General features: G+C 36.7%; 1 protein-coding gene across 1 annotated transcript in view; it reads right to left on the reverse strand.

The window, feature by feature from the left end:
• Window positions 1–16,651, reverse strand: part of CCDC178 (coiled-coil domain containing 178) — a gene marked incomplete at both ends in the record, with an annotated part of 145,546 nt that extends 128,895 nt beyond the window's left edge. The window contains 10 exon segments of the mRNA XM_082284184.1: window positions 7,113–7,164; window positions 7,167–7,276; window positions 9,141–9,243; window positions 9,246–9,316; window positions 9,318–9,328; window positions 9,331–9,335; window positions 12,211–12,280; window positions 12,287–12,403; window positions 14,443–14,480; window positions 16,537–16,651. Coding sequence (XP_082140310.1) covers window positions 7,113–7,164; window positions 7,167–7,276; window positions 9,141–9,243; window positions 9,246–9,316; window positions 9,318–9,328; window positions 9,331–9,335; window positions 12,211–12,280; window positions 12,287–12,403; window positions 14,443–14,480; window positions 16,537–16,651 — 692 coding nt within the window.
• Window positions 16,652–17,985: the final 1,334 nt, after the last annotated feature.

Below are 17,985 nucleotides of genomic sequence, written 5' to 3' on the forward strand. Positions count from 1 at the left end.
CACAAATCTGTCTCTCTCATGCCTATCGATACCACGTTATTCTAGTCCTCCCCAGATGGCAGTTGAAGGGATCTACTTCCTCTGTAATGTAAGCAGAACTTTAATTACCAGTTTAGCAAGTAGTTGCAAAAAAAACCCCCAAAAAACCCAAAGTAAAACAAACAAACAAGCAAAAAAACAAACAAAAACCAACCAACCAAAAAACCCCAAACAATCAAAAAACCGAAGCAAACAAAAAAAAAAAGCTTAAATGATGGACAGAAAAAGAGTTTTCTACTTGACTTTTTCCTGAAAATGCTGATATTCCTAAAACCACTGATATCATTAGCATTTCCAGTTCAGTTCACAGACACACAAAGCAGGTTACAGGGTGTATAAGAGTCTATGTCACTGTCGTGTGATATGAAAAGCTATACGGAAATCATATAGCTAGGTGAAACAGAAAACATGCATGGCATATTTCTGTCAGTATAGATGATTAATTTCTCTGTTATTTACGTATTCCCATTATAATGCGGATTTTACTTATGATTTCTTTCAACAGAACAAAGAAATTTTAATGCATCTCAGAACAAAGGTTTGCTACAGGAGAACATCACACTTCCTTTCTTGCACATGAAACAAACTCAAGCGCCTCAATTTCCACAAAGACTACCAAAAACCCCAGGAAGACTGCCCATGCTGCCCTACAACTACTAGGCAAGATGACAGCTGTGACACAATGACAGAATTTAGAGGGAACTGAACAAAATCTTGCACAAAAAAATTTTAAAAAGTGAAGTAGTCACAAGGCAACATGAAAAAATTCTAATATTAATAAAAAATGCAGAAGTATGATCAAATGATCAATTTTTATTGAAAAAATAGGTTGGAGGATGGTATCTCAAAATCCCTTATCTGCTGTTTTGATATATTTACAAATTATGTGAAAGAGCAGGAGAAGTGAAGTTAAAAGTCTGTATATGATGTGATTACAATAGGAAAGGTGAAAACAAGCTAAAAAACTTAAGAAAAATTTTAAGACACACTAAGTAACTGAAGAACAAAACAGCACATGTGATTTCATGTCCAAACTCAAAAAGAAGTAGAAGATCAGAGAAACTAAGCACATCTTAAAATTCTAAACTGTTTCTATTTGAGAAAAGCATGTACATATTCCCACAAACACCCAGAAAGTCTACTCAATATTTTGCACAGTTAAAGAAGCTAAGAAGGTTAAATTAAGCAAGAAATGGGATGGAAAACACTAGAATAAGAAATGAGAGTACGACGTCCCTCCTAAAGTCAGTGACATGGCTTAAGTTGGAATACTCTTTGTATTAGCTTTCAGAAAAGTATATCACAGAAATGAAAAGGAAACAGATGATATCTTAGAAAGGTCATAAAATACAGAATTCTTCTCAAAGTACATTGAAAATAATGAAAATTGCTTAAAAAAAGGAAAGGAATAATGAATAAAGTAAAGTCTTAAGACACAGAGAATACAGCCCAGTGAAGAAGGTTGACAATACACAGCAATATTTATTACTGCATCTTAAGGTTTCCACACCTAAACTACAGCAATTTGCCTACAACAGGAAAAATCCAAATAGCTGCTGATCACACTCTATAAATGAGAATCAATAAGGAATAAAGTTTAATAGTATTTATATGATGGAATAGTAAAAAAAAAAGAAAGAAAGAAAATAGGAAAGAAAATATACTTTTAACAATATTTATTCTGGTGTTACATGATAAAATCACCTCCAGCCACAGTCACTGTAATCAGAGTATCTGAATACATATTAATAAATTACATGACTGTAGCGGGTTGAGTTCGAAACCGGGCGGAAACACCAATTAAATGTAGTGGTTTTAGTTCAAAATATTCATTACTTACTTGTTTTCCTTCTGTGAGATAAGAATTAGGAGAAAAGCAAAGCAGGCACAAACCTTAAACAGTTGCAGTACAATGAAAGAGTTTTATTACTAATAGAATTAAAAGTAAAGAAACAATAACAAAACAAAATTAAAGCAAATTCCCCCCCCCCCCCCTCCAGCCAGCACTTCTCTCCTTTTACCTAGCTCACACAAGGGATAACAAAACATGGGATGTTAGTCAGTGTTCCAGTTCTTGAAAAGTCTCTCTCTTATGCTTAAGGGAAAAAAGGGTTTTTCCTTCAGTTGCACGTGGTTCCCAAACTGCCACCAACAGCAGATCCGCCCGGAAACAAACAATCTGCTGTGTGTAGAACATCTCTCCCATGAAAAATCTCACAGTTCCTTCACACTGCAAAACATGGGCCATCACATGGGGTTATTCATCTTTTTAAGGATAAGTTCTTTTGGCCTGCACACAAAGGCTCTTCTTCGCCACAAGTCTGTAACAGCCTCTTACTACTATAAAGCCTGACATCGGCATTCTTCACAATCTTCACAGGCACACGAAGATACTCCATCCCCCCATGTTCTTCAAATGGATTAAAGAGACAAACAGTTTGTGGTATTACAGTTTCTTACCACGGCATGCAAGAAGGTTTCTTTTAAGCTGCCCGCCAGAATCGCGGCCCCGCCCTCTTTTCTCCCGTCGCCATTTCCAGCTCCGTCCCACGTGACTCACTTCTCTTTCTCTCTGACTCTGACGCCACCATGTTGAAGGGTGTTTTTTTGTTCAGCTTTTACGGTGGGGAAAGCCTCGCTCCCTCTGTGCTGCTGGCTGCGTGGTGTCCTCTTCAGTTCAGCACGAAGTGTGCTGGCTGCAGACAGGAGGCTCTGCCGGCTCCCGTTGACTCCGCCGGCTCCGCATGGAGAGGAGAGGGACCCGCCTGTCCCCAGAAGCCGTGCTGGATGGGTTTAGCTGTGAGCAGTCCATGGCTGGGTTTAGCTGCCTGTGGCTCTGAGACAGTCCCCCCCAGCCACCCAGGGTCCGTGCCGCAGCGTGGGGAAAGGGGGAAAGGGGCAGTGGCCCCGGCCCGGCCCGGCGGGGCCGGGAGGCCCCGAGCTGCCCCCACCTCCCAGCAAGCGAGCTCCGACCAAAAAAGGGAGTCCCGCCTTTCTGTGCGGTTTAAATATGTAAATTGTGAGAAGCGTAATTGGTCTTAAAGACTGTCCATCAACTCAGGGTCAACCCAATACAATGACACTTTGGTAATACATCTTACTCAGTACCTGATCTTTACCATAATTAAAATGAACATGAGGTTTCCAATGAACTTAACATGTTACAGAATCAAGGTCCATAGTTTCTGATTTCTCTCATCTGGAACCCACAAAGGAGCTAATGAGTATTTGATCAGATCATTTCCATATACATTTCCATATATTTAAACAATAATTAAAATTCCAAACATTATGAAGACATTGTGAAGCTTGCATTCACAGGTTCAAGTACATTAAAAATAAGTACTATTTCATAGTCTTCACACACCTTTTCCTTAGACATACATAGTGATGTTAATTGAACAGTTGGTAATTTTCAGAAGTCACTCCAGCTTTGTCAAGTGTTATTACAAAATTCTGGTGTCAGGTTTTGTAAAATAAAATACTTCCATTTTAGTCATGTATCTGACCACAGTTTTAATTTTTCATATACTAATATTCTTTCCAGAGTGCAAACTAGGCTCTGAAATTAAGAAGTTAAATCTTAGTTAACTAAAAACAAATGTGTTGACTGTGAATCTACCTTAGAGGTAAAAAACTGTAATTAGCATAAATATCTCTAATACAATGTCAAAATTATCCTGACTCAATGCCTTCTGCTCCCAGATTAGGGGTGAACTTATTACAGAGAGAGCTATGATCCTTCTTTAGTTCTGCTGTTTAGTGCCAATGACAGAGAGATCCATGATGATACGACGTCTTAAAGTAACAAGATTATTGCATCTAAGAAACCTTCCCTTGTTCAAGAATGTGTCAGAAAGGTTTCTGCTCTGACTTGCAAGCACAGATCTCCCTGGATAGCAGACATCAAAAGCACCAGCCATATTAGCCAAAGAAATGAGCTCCTGATGTTGATAATACCTAGGTCAAAATACACTTGACCTAGTGCAGCAAGTACTGCTGTGGGACTGAAAGAGGTGTTTCAAGGTCCTGAGCACTAATCAGTTTTTGAAATAAAGCTGCCGGTGTCTGTAACCTAAAGAAACTGGAAATGACACAACCAACTCACATTATTTTAATCAGGTGAAGCTCTTCACTATGGCATATTGAGTACCATAAACAATAAGCAAAACAATAACAGTTATTAATTCCAATTATTTCTTGAAGAAAGAACTTAAAATTTAAAAGCACGAGAAAATGTCTACAGCTGCTATGACCTCTTCTTTATGTATCTCTGAGAGTGGGTCCTTTCAGAGAGGTGACCAGAATACCTTACTCCCAAATTCTATGGTGTGCCTAGTTTTATTCAACCAAATATTACTAAAGCAGTTGACTAACATTTTAAACAGAATAACAATTCTTCCTATTTGGTACATCAAATGAAAAGGCCACTTGTAGTCTCCCAGTTACCTGAAGATTTTGTTTTGGACTTCATGGTAAACAAGCCTACAGAAGAGATTTCACTGACTGATGCAGGAATTACAATGGGCAGTGTGTAAGTATACTGGGTTGGGCTGGGTACAGTTAATTTTCTTCATAGTAGCAGGTATGAGGCTATGTTGTGGTTTTGTGCTGGAAACAGTGTTGATAACACAGGGATGGATGTTCGCAGGGCTTACACAGAGTCAAGCCCTTTTCTGCACCTCACCCTACCTGCAAGCAGGCTGGGGGTGCACAGGGAGTTGGGAGGGACACAGCCAGGACAGCTGACCCAGCTGACCAAAGGGATATCCCACACCATATGGCATCATGCTCAGCATATCTAGTTGCAGGCAGGAAGGGGTTGTTTGTCAGTGATCGTGTTTGTCTTATCAAGCAACCGTCAGATGTGATGGAGCCCGGCTTTCAGGGAGATGGCTGAACACCTGCCTGCCCATGGGAAGTGGTGAACAAATTCCTTGCTTTGTTTTGCCTGTGTGTATGGCTTCTTCTTCTTCTCTTAAACTGCTTTTATTTCCACCTGCGAGTTCTTTCGTTTTTACCCTTCTGATTCACCACACCATTTGGGCTCAGGGGAAGTAAGCGAGTGGCTGTGTGGAGCTCAGCTGCCTATTGGGGTTAAACCATGACAATAAGTTATTCATATTGCTTACTTTTTGTCTTTTTAGAAATTCTAGCCATGTGCTGCTGGCTTGTAAACAATGAAAATGACAAAGTTTTTTCTGCTAGTAACAAACTCTAGAATTCAATGATTTCTTGGCAGAGATGTGTTGGGATGTGGCATAAGATTCTTAGGTACGTACAGATGAGAATGACCTTTGGCAAATAGGCATTCACTGAGCAGAAGTGAGTAACAGCTCTTACAGGAATTACATCTGTGCTGGTGGTAAGAGTAGCTCTCATAGCTCACAGTCATATTTGGAAGCATAGAGAAAGACTGTCACAGCATTCTGGATTCACACAGTTGTCTCGCAGATGGCCCATCTCTTTGAGGAATCTAATGCTGCTGCCAGGAACTTAATGAAATTCCACTGTTAGTCCAATAAACAGAATTCCCCTCTACAAATGATCTCCTCTACAAAACATCAGTATGTTGTGTACACAGTACTTCCAGTGAGCTGAATGGATCTCTGTATGGAAACAGACATCCTGCAGTAAGAGAACTTCAGTGTCTTCATTTTGAGGAGACGTGGCAGTAACCTGAGATGATAAATGAATCTGTAGATAACAGACACCCTTTAAAGTCCTCATTTCTTTAAAAAAAAAAAAAGAAATTCAGTAACAAGAAACTTTTCTGCAGCTATGTAAATAAATGCTCCTTTACAGCTCTTAGGTAAACTAATGAGGCCAACTCCATAGTGAATTCAAATGAACATGATCCTTTAGAGGAAACAGGGAATGGGAGATGGGACAGTCCCTTGCAATGATTTCGCTGGATGGGAAATTAACATTTACTGAAATGAGGCTACCAAGGACATGAGTCTGCACATACAACTTAACCATTAGCATTAGTCTTACTGCCTTGAATGAAGCATCAGTGAGCAGGACAGGTTTTCAACAACTGCTGTACATGAGGCACTTTATAACATGAACTCTCTGGAATAGCAGAACAGTGCATGCTGACCCAACTCAGGCAGTGCAGAGCACAACTTGAATTATGAAACTGAGATATAAATTCCTAGTAGTTCTGAATGAATAAGATGGACCAAATTTCATGACTTGCTATGAAATTGATATACTCCATAATTACCATGAACAGCTTTTTAAATACCTGATATTTGAAGAACAGTTGCTGTCACATGGCTGCGGTACAGAAATATCTGCTATGGCCACTCAGGTTATTTCAAAAATTTACTGCTGCCTTTCAGTTATGCCTGTGAGCTTTCCTCATCTCAAGTGAAAAACAAAAGGCCACTGTGTCACTTGCTACTTTGCCAGATAAAAGCTGGCAGTGAGCAATAGGCATATGCAGCAAAGTCGAGTGTGGCCTCCTACCAAACATCAAATAATTGATATTCTTGTTCTTTAGCACAGTTATTTTTGGTGCCGACTTCTCGGCTGCATGTTCAGAGATAGAAAGGAAGGATTATTTGTCAGTGATTGGCCATCAGAGGTGTCCAATTGTTACTATACCTCTACTTGATAATCCAGGGGTTAATAATTTGACTAGAGATTACAGCAAGGAAACTCCACCATAAATCATTGCCATATAGAAGCTACCTTACAATCCAATAACCTAATTTTGCTGGTTCGTTAAAAAAAAAAAAAAAAAAAAAAAAAGCAGAAAAGGTATTTTTGACGAATTCCAATAATCTGTGCATAAGCAAGCAATATGAAGGAAAAATGGCACACTTTAGGAGTGGATTCATGGGACTTTCAGTTTGGGTGTAATTCTGGACATCATATCCTCCTTATTCTGCTAATGCAAGCTGAGACAAAAAAGGCAAATGCTTCTTTTATGTATAATTCAAATGTTTTAATTGAAGAAGAAAACAAGAGAATTTAAAACTACTTCTAAAAGCAAAATTTCTATAGTTTGATTGTCACTATTAAAACCAACAGGAAATTATAATGCCATAGTGGATAGCTCCTACTTGTATTGACTCAATAGCATCTCAGCATATTTAATTTTCTCATACATACATGCATCTTCTTTTCAGATTCTTCATCAATTCTTTTCATGGTCTTTTGTGCTTCTATGAGTTCACAATGAACATCACTGCATATTTTTGATGTTAAAGAAAATAAAACAAGTTTTCTGAAAGATTTTATATAAAAAGCATACATAATGTTTGAAATAAAAGATAATTCCAAGATTTGTCTGATCCTTGTCAGTTTAAGAATTCATGTTTAAAGATGAAGCCCCAGGAAAAGACAACAGAATGTGTGGTAAAATTGCAAAATTTAAAGAAATGTTAGCAAGAGGGCTTTCATTCTGTTACAGAATTTTGGAGTTATTTTGAAAAGGTGGCTACTTTCATGGGAAGATAGTGACCTCTGGAGCAGAAAGAAAGAAATAGTGTGCAAAGAAGCCACTGAGGTTTCACTCAGTAACCTGACAAAATCATTACTGAAACATCTCCTAGAGGCTGTGCAGCGTTTGTAGACAATGCAGACATTGACTGTATTTTTTAATAGGATAAATAATATTGGGGGACTCAGTTTGCAACAACTCTCAAATAGAGATATGCACGTCTGTTGTCTCTGCTTTTTAAAATATTACAAAGGTAAACAAATAACATGATATAAAATATTATAATGTAGCTTAACTTCACTGCTTAAACTAATTCTCTGGATATTAAAAACTAGAGATTCAAAATAAAGTAATTGCTTTAATTGCAAAGATAACTCAGTATCAGCTGCCCAAACCTGAGAAACAAACTGTTAAATCAGAGCACAATAAAAGTCACAGATCATTCACTTGACATTTAAAAATTCTCTTGAAATGAAATACATAAATAAGACACATATAAGACAGAGATATAAAGACATAAATACAGTAAGTCTAACTTCTCATGATATGCAGTGCCAATCTTTAGAAAGAAAGAAAAAAAACCCTCGGAAAAAAAATGATTTATTTAAAATTCCCTCTAGAAAAAAATATTTTAAGTCTACTTCATGATTTGTATTTAACACATCTCAATATTTTAGCTGCATATAATATATTTGGGGATATTAACAAGAAAAAAAGATAAAAAATTTAAAAAAATGTTACCAACTTGATTTTTAATTAGTATTTCAAACATATCTCATAGCACTGATAGAACTGTAATGTGTTTCATGTCAGACCTAATTCATCATAGTTCTAATATTATTTGTGTAATAGGCAATTAACTTTTTAATTTTAGAAGTATTTTGACATGACTGCAGAGTTCCCCAAAACTGAATTCAAAATAAAACAAATTAAAGGAAACAACATTATGAATCACTTACCAAAGAAAGAGATCATTTTAGACTTTAAGTACCTTGAAAAAGAGATTGTACTCTAGATTTGCATTTAAAAGTTATTATAGAAAACACATAGAAAACATAATAATTATTCCTAATATCTGAACATGACGTAACCCAGTATCCCTCCGGTTTTAGAAATCTACTTGCGACTTTGTTCTACTTTGATTATTTAGACTGGCATCATTCACATTAGGCTATTATTATCAAAAAATAGTAAATTATTATCAATATTACCACCAATAAATACCATAAGCAAATTAGGAAAAATGCACATCAGCACTCAAGAATAATTGAACCTTGTAAACTTTTTTTGACAGCTTCTGACGTCTCCATATTCTGAAACACAGATGTGTGTGAGAAATGTGAAAAGAACCAATGCAAATACCAGATATGTGGCTTCTACCTTTCCCAGGAAAAATCCCACATGAAATCACCTTGCAAAGTTAGAATTACATTCCATGTATGCTTAAGAGACATTTATTAAAGGCTAACAGCATTATCCTCCCCAGCCTGTCTTTGCACTGAGGGCCTGTATATAGTGGAACGGGTGTACAAAATGCAAAGCAGACTTTGGTACTTCCAAAAGACTGCTGTTCTCTAAAACGGCACCTATATAGTGGAAAGGTTCTAAAAGAAACCTCTCCATACGGTTTGCATTTATCTTTTCATACATCCTCCACAGCTTTGCCCTCGGATTCAGCTTTTCTTCCAGCAGAGGGCTGTGTTTCTTCGTGAAGTCCATTTCCTCACAAACTTCTCTGTTGGCCGTTTCTTATGTATTTGGTTTTGTACCTGAGGCAGCTGACAGCTTTTACAATCAAAATGCCACCGTAGCACCAAGGTATCTTAAACATACATTTAATATTCTGTTAAAAAGATAATTAGCATAAGAAAATGTGAGTATCTGAATGACAGCATGAATAACTAGTGAGATTGGGAAATGGCTTGTCATAATGCTAAGACTTCCAAAATTTTGCTATAAACTACTTTGTGGGCCAAGAAAGGACATTGATGAAAAAAGATCACCAAATATTGCACTAGGAGTGGATCTGGTTTATAAATTCATACATAGTTATCCTAGTATTTAAGTCAAGCAACTGTTCAAAGCCGGGGTGGTTTTGTTTTTATGAAGGAAATGAAAACACCTCGCCTTAAGGCATATGTAGAGGAGGCTATTATGACACAAGAACAGCTCCACCGAGCTTCCTAGCCTCCAGCTATGTTGATGTATGACATATGTTGGTGGAGAGGAAGAATAGGGCAAGTACAGCTCCCACATCCTCGTGATATAAAAACTATTTTCAGTTCAGGGACACTTCTGAAACTAAACATGGTTTCAGGAAAGTTAAACTAAAGATACAAACTCAAAACCAACAAATAAAACATATTCTTGTTGCCACACAGAAGTATGCCAGTCTTAATTCCGTTTGCTGCATTTGCTTTTCTGACTTTGGCATAAATTTCCTATGGGTCTTTACAAGAAAATATGTGACTAGACCACTGGTTGCTGAATAGAAACATGTATTTTATTTTATTCTGCCTAGAAAAAAAAAAAGCTTATTAGAGGTGGTTCTCTGGAGCAGTTTATGGGAAATTTATTGGTATAAAACTACGGAAAGTAAAGTAAGAATATCAGATGAGAAAAAATCAGATAATATCTCAAGAGCAGTAAACTTTGCCATAAATTTGAGACAGAGAAGCACATTTTACTGAGGTAAAAAACACTCTACCCCTGAGAAGTAGCTGTGGAATATTCAATGCAAATCCTTAACAGTCAATAAATCTTGCTGTGTTAACAAGACACAAATCCAAAATCTGCAAAATTATTATTTCATTGCTACTAAAAGTTAAAGATATTGCAAGAAGAAGTGGCTTTTCTACATTGTACAAAGTGGTGCCTAACATCCAGATGAATAAAACGTGGTTTATATTGGATTTTTGTTCTATTTCATAGAAAGTAATTTCTGAAGACGGTTACATCAATGTAATTACCTGAGTGTGCTACAGGACATAGATGCAGCAGGAAATGGGAATAATGGAAATCAAGATAAATCTGAAGAAATAACAGGATTCAGTGTCTACTCTGAATGGGTCGTGCAAACTCTTAATTAATCTCCTGGGTTCGTAATACTTAGATTAAGGATAATTATAACATCCCTGAGGGTCTTTATCCTTAATTTTATGTTGGCATATTTTTTGTCTTAAAGACAATACAAAAGTATTATATAAAAAGTATAAATACAAAATATATAAAAGTTATAATCCTGAAAATGATAAATTTTACCCCAAGAACATGACATCATACTGACATAGACCACCGATAAATCAAGGGAGAAGAAATTGGTCAATTTTCACAGCCAAACTTCATGCTGCTTTATTTTTATTTTAAAAAAATATTGCATCATTGCTTATATTAACAGAATTGAAAATGTGCTAATTATATTCTACAATTCTAAACTTTTGATACTGAAAGAAAATGCTCAACAGTAAAGAAAGAGCAACAGAAATGTAAAGCATCACACAAAGATAATTTACAGCTACATCACTGTAGGTAAGAACATCAAAGAGTAAAAGGTAACACATCTGCAGCTCAAATCTTGAGCTGCTATGCTTGCAGTTCTTTACTTCTGTAAAATTGACCTTTCAGTGTCACAGGATTTGCTCCTGAAAGCATTCTCTAACCTGTCAACAGTTTTTAGTCCAGAGTCTTTATTCAATCTCCTCCTCTGTTTCCAGGGCATCATAAACGGTCTGTAAGAGGCAGTTGCTTTTCAGATGAGCAACCTCTGCAAACTGGGAGCACCTTAACACAGATTTCTAATTTCCAAGTCAAGAGTTAGCCATTGGCTAAAGCAAGCAAACAAACATTTTTCTCATATGTTGTTAGGGATGTGCACTATTTGACACTTTGCCTTCAGGGATGGGGGTAGAAAGCATTTGGGACTAAACAACTGGCTCACCTCCATTACACACCGAACTTCCCTTAACACTTACCCATCACTGAGCACAGTTATGGGGGACTCTTGTATAGTTGCTGCACTCTGGAATGTCCAATATTTGTCAAAAATCTTCAGGTGATGAGCATCAGAACATGCGCTGAAGCACAGCCACGATTTTACATCCAGCAACTTACTGTGACAAATGACACTACTTCTTTCAAGCCTAGCTTCAGACAGCACCTGCTTTTGCCCAAGAGCCAGAACACAAACAAGAAACTGCTAAGTAGCTCCTTTTATTTCCCCCCCCTTTTTTTCCCCTAATTTTATTGTGTAGATACCTACAAAAGGTAATGAAAAAGCCCTCAGAATCTGGAGTTTTAAGGATACATATCAATGGTTATGTCAAACAACTTGTATTAAATATGTGAGAACTTTGTTCAAATTTATGGCACTTTAATTTTTCTCAAAAACCCGCAGTTATTTATTACTGGTTTAATCTGTAGTTTAACTCAAAAGCACTATTTTATAATTTTGTTTCAGCTTCTCATTTCTTGCCCCAAACTAAGTATGTATTATCATCATAAATGTCTTGTCTGGTCTTATGTTATTCCTCAGAAAATGCTGAACATTTCAGAGTACTTCCCATTTTTTTTTCCCAGATACTTATTCAAGTGCACCATGCTCAGAAATGTAAATATTGTATTCCTATTACAGTAAACACAACTATAGTCATATCTGGATTTTATTCTTGGTAATGAACTGACTGAAAAAGTACAAATATTCTTTGTTTCATTATTAGTACCATTTTGCATGGCTGCAGGGAGCTGCTGAAACCTCCAAAGTGACATACAATCAATTTTCACACCGTTCCTTCACTATTTCTCCAACTCCAAAGCTTTTTCTCCCTCATGGTCAGCCTTCAGCTGCTTAATTAGCTCAGTAACTTCCAATAGCAAAGCTTCTGTTTCCTGCTTCAAAGTTGACATCTTTGCCATCTTTAAAAATACATTAGAAATATTTTTTTAATGAAAACTTAATCATATGCTCTTTAGTTGAGCTTCATTCTCAACACAAAGTTGGCCTGTCCACAGTAAGCACAACTGGTTATATTTCTGTCTTTAAAAATACATTATAATTGTTCCTTATGAAGGCTTAAATGCACACCCTTAATTCCAGCTCCTTTCTCAGGATAAAACTGACTCTTCACATCTATGAAGGCAAGCACAACTGGTTACAAACACAACTGTCATGTTCAATAGCATTTTCCTCCAGCTTATTTCCAATGCAAAGTGCAACAAAAATGGGTTAATATAGATGGCATAAAATTTTCATCTTTGTTTGGGTAACTAATCTCCAAATAAGAGTGCAAGTTCCTAATTATCTCAATTTTGTCAAGAATAATTATTTAATTTAATTTTTCTAAGTAAGCTTCAATTAATTCATTAAAGTCTTTGGAGTTCTAAGAATATTCAGTAAAATATCTCAACAGCACTGTTTTACTTTTGATACACCAAATAATCATTCCATTCTGTAACATTTGGCTATCAAAAATATCTGGGATTTTGTTTTTTTTTTTTTTTATAAAAGATTCTTTGAGGTCATCATCCGTTGTCCTGATCTACAAAAAACAGGAGTTATATAAGCAAAAGTGCAAGACATTTGTCTTTTGATTCCACAGTCAATAATTCCCTAAATTATTTTGATTAAAACCTGCAAGCATTTAAAAGAAGGAAAACTACTTAAAATCTGGAGTGAAATTTTGGCCTTACTGCTATGAACAAAAATTTTATCACACAATTTACTGCAGATGGGATTGCCTCAGGCTAGTAGTACTTAAAAGGTTGCACACTGGTTTAAAAAAATGCACACAATCTCTTTAATATTTAAAACTTAATTTAAAAAATTCATATTCTGACTAAAGATGCAAACTGCATGAAACAGAATTCTTTGTTGGGAGTATATTACAAATATCTTGTAACAGCAATGTAGTTTTTTCTTTTATTAAAGAAACGAAATGAAAAAAATTCTAGAGTTTGCAACACCCAACATAACTAGTTTAGTTGGTTCAAATCCCAGAGGGGTTAAAACACAGTATGGATCTAAATACAGACATGTAAATTATCTTCTTGCAAATAGGACGACTTAACAGTACTTAATATATCATTTAAATGTATGTGACTTTCAGCTTGACAGATGACACACACAGATTTCAAAGGATATTCACATCATTTACATAAGACATAGAGCAGGGAACAAAATTAATCTGCAAGCAAGAATGGGAAAGAAGTAACACAAGAAGCCAAGAACACAAGCAAATCATTGCAATGAGCACTTAAAAGGCTCATTAGCCTATTGGAGATGAAAACCAGGGGAGCAAAGATAACCACCACGCACTTACGCCAGCATGTGAGGCTTAAAGAGCACATACAGGTCCTTCATCTTGTCCTAAGACGGAACAAAACCTGTGGTCACAGGGTAACATCACACACACATCCATAACTTGAGCATAAATAAATTTGAAAGAACTCCACTCAGAAGAACTCCACAAAAAAACCCCTTTGCCATAAAGATACAGCAGGGAAAAGCTGATGCCAAAAACAGGCCAAGAGAAATACTGTCAAAGGCTTCTTAGATCAACACAAAATACATCAAAAGTACAGGGAATAGGAAAAAAATCTGTGCAGTAATGGAAAAGAGCAAGACATTGGACAGGAAAACTGGGACCTGAAGAGGTATCAAATTAGTTATAGAAACAGCAGTTTGATAAACAAGAATTAGATAAGTAGGCAAACACAAAATATCTCAATATGTGTATCTGACATGAAATAAAAATAGTCAGGGAAACAAAGGGTTTGTTGAGCAAAACAGCCAGGACAACAAGCTCAGTGCATAAGATACAAAGATTAAAAGAGGAGTTTGAAGAGGAGAATGTAACTAGAACTGCACCATAAGGTATCCTGCATCATGAAAAATTTAAAGTGACAGATTCAGGCTTATTTTGTGTACTTTCTGAGGTTTTGCCTTTGAAATATACTTGTATTTTATTGTATTCTGTGTCAACTGGACACATGGCTAGAAATAATTTATTATCAAATATATAAATAAATTCATATCCAAACCATTAAAATCAAAACTCTCCATATTTGTAGTATACTTATTTCATTCTATATGCCTAGTTCTTATTTTTGAGAGCATTAATGAAATATTCTCACTATAGAAACCCTACCTTTTCTCCTTTTAACTTATAGTTTTAATAAGGTCAGCAAACAAAGGCTTCAGAATATTTTAAATCTCTGTATATTAAGTAACAACTTAGATGTGAAAAATATACACAAGACCAACAGAAACAATTTAAGCTAACAATAAAATGAATAAACATCTGGGCATGTCATTGCTTATCCAATTCATGTACAGTGATGACAAATTAGGACATTGAAATAATTTTACTGTTCTCACGTAATTTTAAATAAAGGCGAATGAGGCTACATGCATTTTCCAATCAAATTCATGTCTATCCTGTAAATCTTGATGTGACTGTAGTTCATGCACCTTAGATTCCTGTAGCATCTCTACTGTAGTTGCAGAAATTTCCCTGCAGAGTATTTAACACCATTTGTGGAATACTAATCTGAGACAGCTTTCCTGATGTGCTGCTATGATGACATTACTGCCAGTACTGCAGATAAATTATTTAAATATAACTTGTCTTTGCGGGCAGCTATCAGATCTGCTTGCTGCTATGTAGACATATGTAAAATTTATTAACGTTTGGAAAACACTTTTCCAGTAAAAGTGAATTATTTAAATTACACTAATCATGTTCTCAGAGAGGTTAATGGGAAGACTTTACAACACTTTAAAATTATATATATATTGGATTGTTTCTTCATCTACCTTCCCTTTTTTTAAGTTCCCTTTATTCTTGTTCCTATTCATTTGTATGAACCCATATAGACTAGGAAAACATCATGTACTGCTACAGAAAGAATCATAACACTTTCAATTTTGTCTTTCTATAATAAAGAAACCTTTCAATCAAGGAATCCCTAAGTAGTGTTCAGTAAAAAGCATTGCTTACTGTGGTAATGTGGTATATGTTTTAATACTTTAACACGGTTACTCCCCTGCCCCCATTCCAGCCGCTTCCCCAGTGCTCCCTACATGGTTGTTCTCCTCCCCTTGTTCCAGTCGGTTCTCAATCACCCAAACCCCTCCCGTTATTCCCGAAAGTTCGGTGTCCATCACCTAAGCCCTCCCTGTTTATCCTTGTATGGCCCTTGTCAATCCCCTGAAACCCTGCCCCTTCTGGTACCTCCCGTCTGGAAATCCCCGAAACCTCGACGCCCCATTGGGGCATGTGATCCCTTTCCCTCCACCCCTCGAGACTATTGGTCCGAGTGAATGTCTATCCCTGTCCATATCCCTCCCCCAAAGACCCCCATTGGTCCCCTGTCGGGCCATCCCCGCTGTACCACCTCCCTTTATAAGTTGTTGCACAGATCTGATGGGTCCTTGTGCTCCTTGGACTCCTTTTGGGCGCTGGGCTTGGAGCTGTATCCAAAGGCAAGCCTCCCCGCAATTTTCTGTGCTCTCCCTCGTCGGGGCTGCTGACAGCCGCAGCACCTGGAGCTTCAGCTCCCCTGGGCAGAGCTGAACTCCAGAGGAGCAGCTTTAAAGCCTCGAGCCTTGGGCTGCTCCCCACTCCTGCCGCACACCGTGGGTGCTGGCCGGGCTGGAGAGAGCGGTCACTGCGATAGCGTCCTATAAATGACAAAAAATGGCACACAGCTCAATTTGACTCTCTATTCAAGATTAGCAACAAAAACTATTTTACAGGTGATATCAGCTTGACTCGGACTCATTATGCATGAATCTATTAATCCTTATGATATGTGGATATTACATTAGGATATTGTGCTATACTGATTGCAATAAAATATTTTCATTTGCCAAAACTGTTGAGTTAATGAGAAACATATAATGACTAGTAAATTAGGTTGCCAGGCACTATTTTGGGGAGTACATATCATAGGAAATTAAAATTTTTATAAAAATCAACATAGTAACCCTAATTAACTATATATCTGATCCTATAAGGACAAAAATGGGTAATGTCCCAGTCAGAAGCATTTTTTCTCCTTTAATTCTAATTTTTGAATATGATGAATAACTTTGTTAATACAGGTTAATGGACTATTTGCAAAAGCACAGCTCTGTTGTCTTGGGGTGATCCACTTACTCATGTCTGGAGAAAGAAAGATAATACAGAAGGCTACTAAACTTCATCTGCAGACTGATTATCAGGTTTTCTGGTACGTGTTTTTCTTCCTTTAATTTTCAACTTTGCTGGTTTTGGTCATGAAAAGGACTAACACAGAATGTAACGGCTACATCTATTACTTTGCACACAATTTGCTCTAACTCATACTCTTTTTTTAATACGATGTCAAACACAAGGAGGCAGATTGAAAAATGCTTGAAGAATATGAAAGAATAATTTCAAGTAAACAAGATATGATAAAGAGGGCGAGGGTCATACTACAATTCGCTATAAATGATTTTACATAATTAACCCCACATGAATCGATTCTTATGATTTTACAGTAGTCCTCAGCACGGATTTTGTCCAAACAGAAAAATACCACAATCCAAAAAGGCAAATGTGGCAGCTACTATAAAAACGCCCAGAGCAAAATCGAAAAGGTCACAAGGACTTAGAGACAAGCTTAGACTACTCTTACGCACACAATACTTAGTTCCAGCAAATGTTTGCTTCCACCTTATGAAGGGGTGAAGTTCCAGAACACTAATTCCTGTGATGGGAATTTAAAGCTACATGACACAAATGAACTGTTTTATGAGAACATGGGGATTTCAGAATTATGTTTTCTTTAAACTCTGTTAGCCTTATAGCTACATAAATTAATGATGCTGTGTCACACTATTGAGTGTTAAATACTGAGTTAATACACAGCACAGGAATTTGATTGCAGAGGTCACTAATGAAAGGTGTCAGGAACCAGAACAAGATACTGAAACCTAGCACTAGAGCTATTAAAAAATCTAAGAAGCTGTCCTACAAACATGAAACATTAACCTAATTAAGTTCAGAGGGATACAATGCTTCAATGTGCCTTGGAGATGGACCAAAAATAACAACAGTAATGGAGATTAAACAGTAAAAGAGAACCAGACAGCCTTCATAGACAGTCTGTAGATTTGTTTGTTGGGGTTTTTTTCAAAGAATAATCTCAGTGTTTTAATTAATTAAAGTGCCAGCCTAAAACATTAACAGCCTGTATGTTACATAAGGCTCTTTTAACATAACTTTATCATAAACAGATGTACTGGAATGGAAGAAATGGTTTGCAATATTTTGTTTAAAAAGACAGCCCACAAAAATGGGTAACAAAACCCATTTTCTACACTCTTGCTCTGCCTGTTTTTAGAGCCAGAAACCTCTACAGGATGCCTGCACAGCACAATCCTAACAAAGCCTATATAGAATTTGTATTTTTCCAGTACTCTGAAGCCCAACACAGAAGTTCAGATTTTAAGACCAGCATTAATTTCACTT

Source organism: Coloeus monedula (genome assembly GCF_965178545.1).
Source record: "Coloeus monedula genome assembly, chromosome: 1".
Taxonomy (NCBI): Eukaryota; Metazoa; Chordata; class Aves; order Passeriformes; family Corvidae; genus Coloeus; species Coloeus monedula.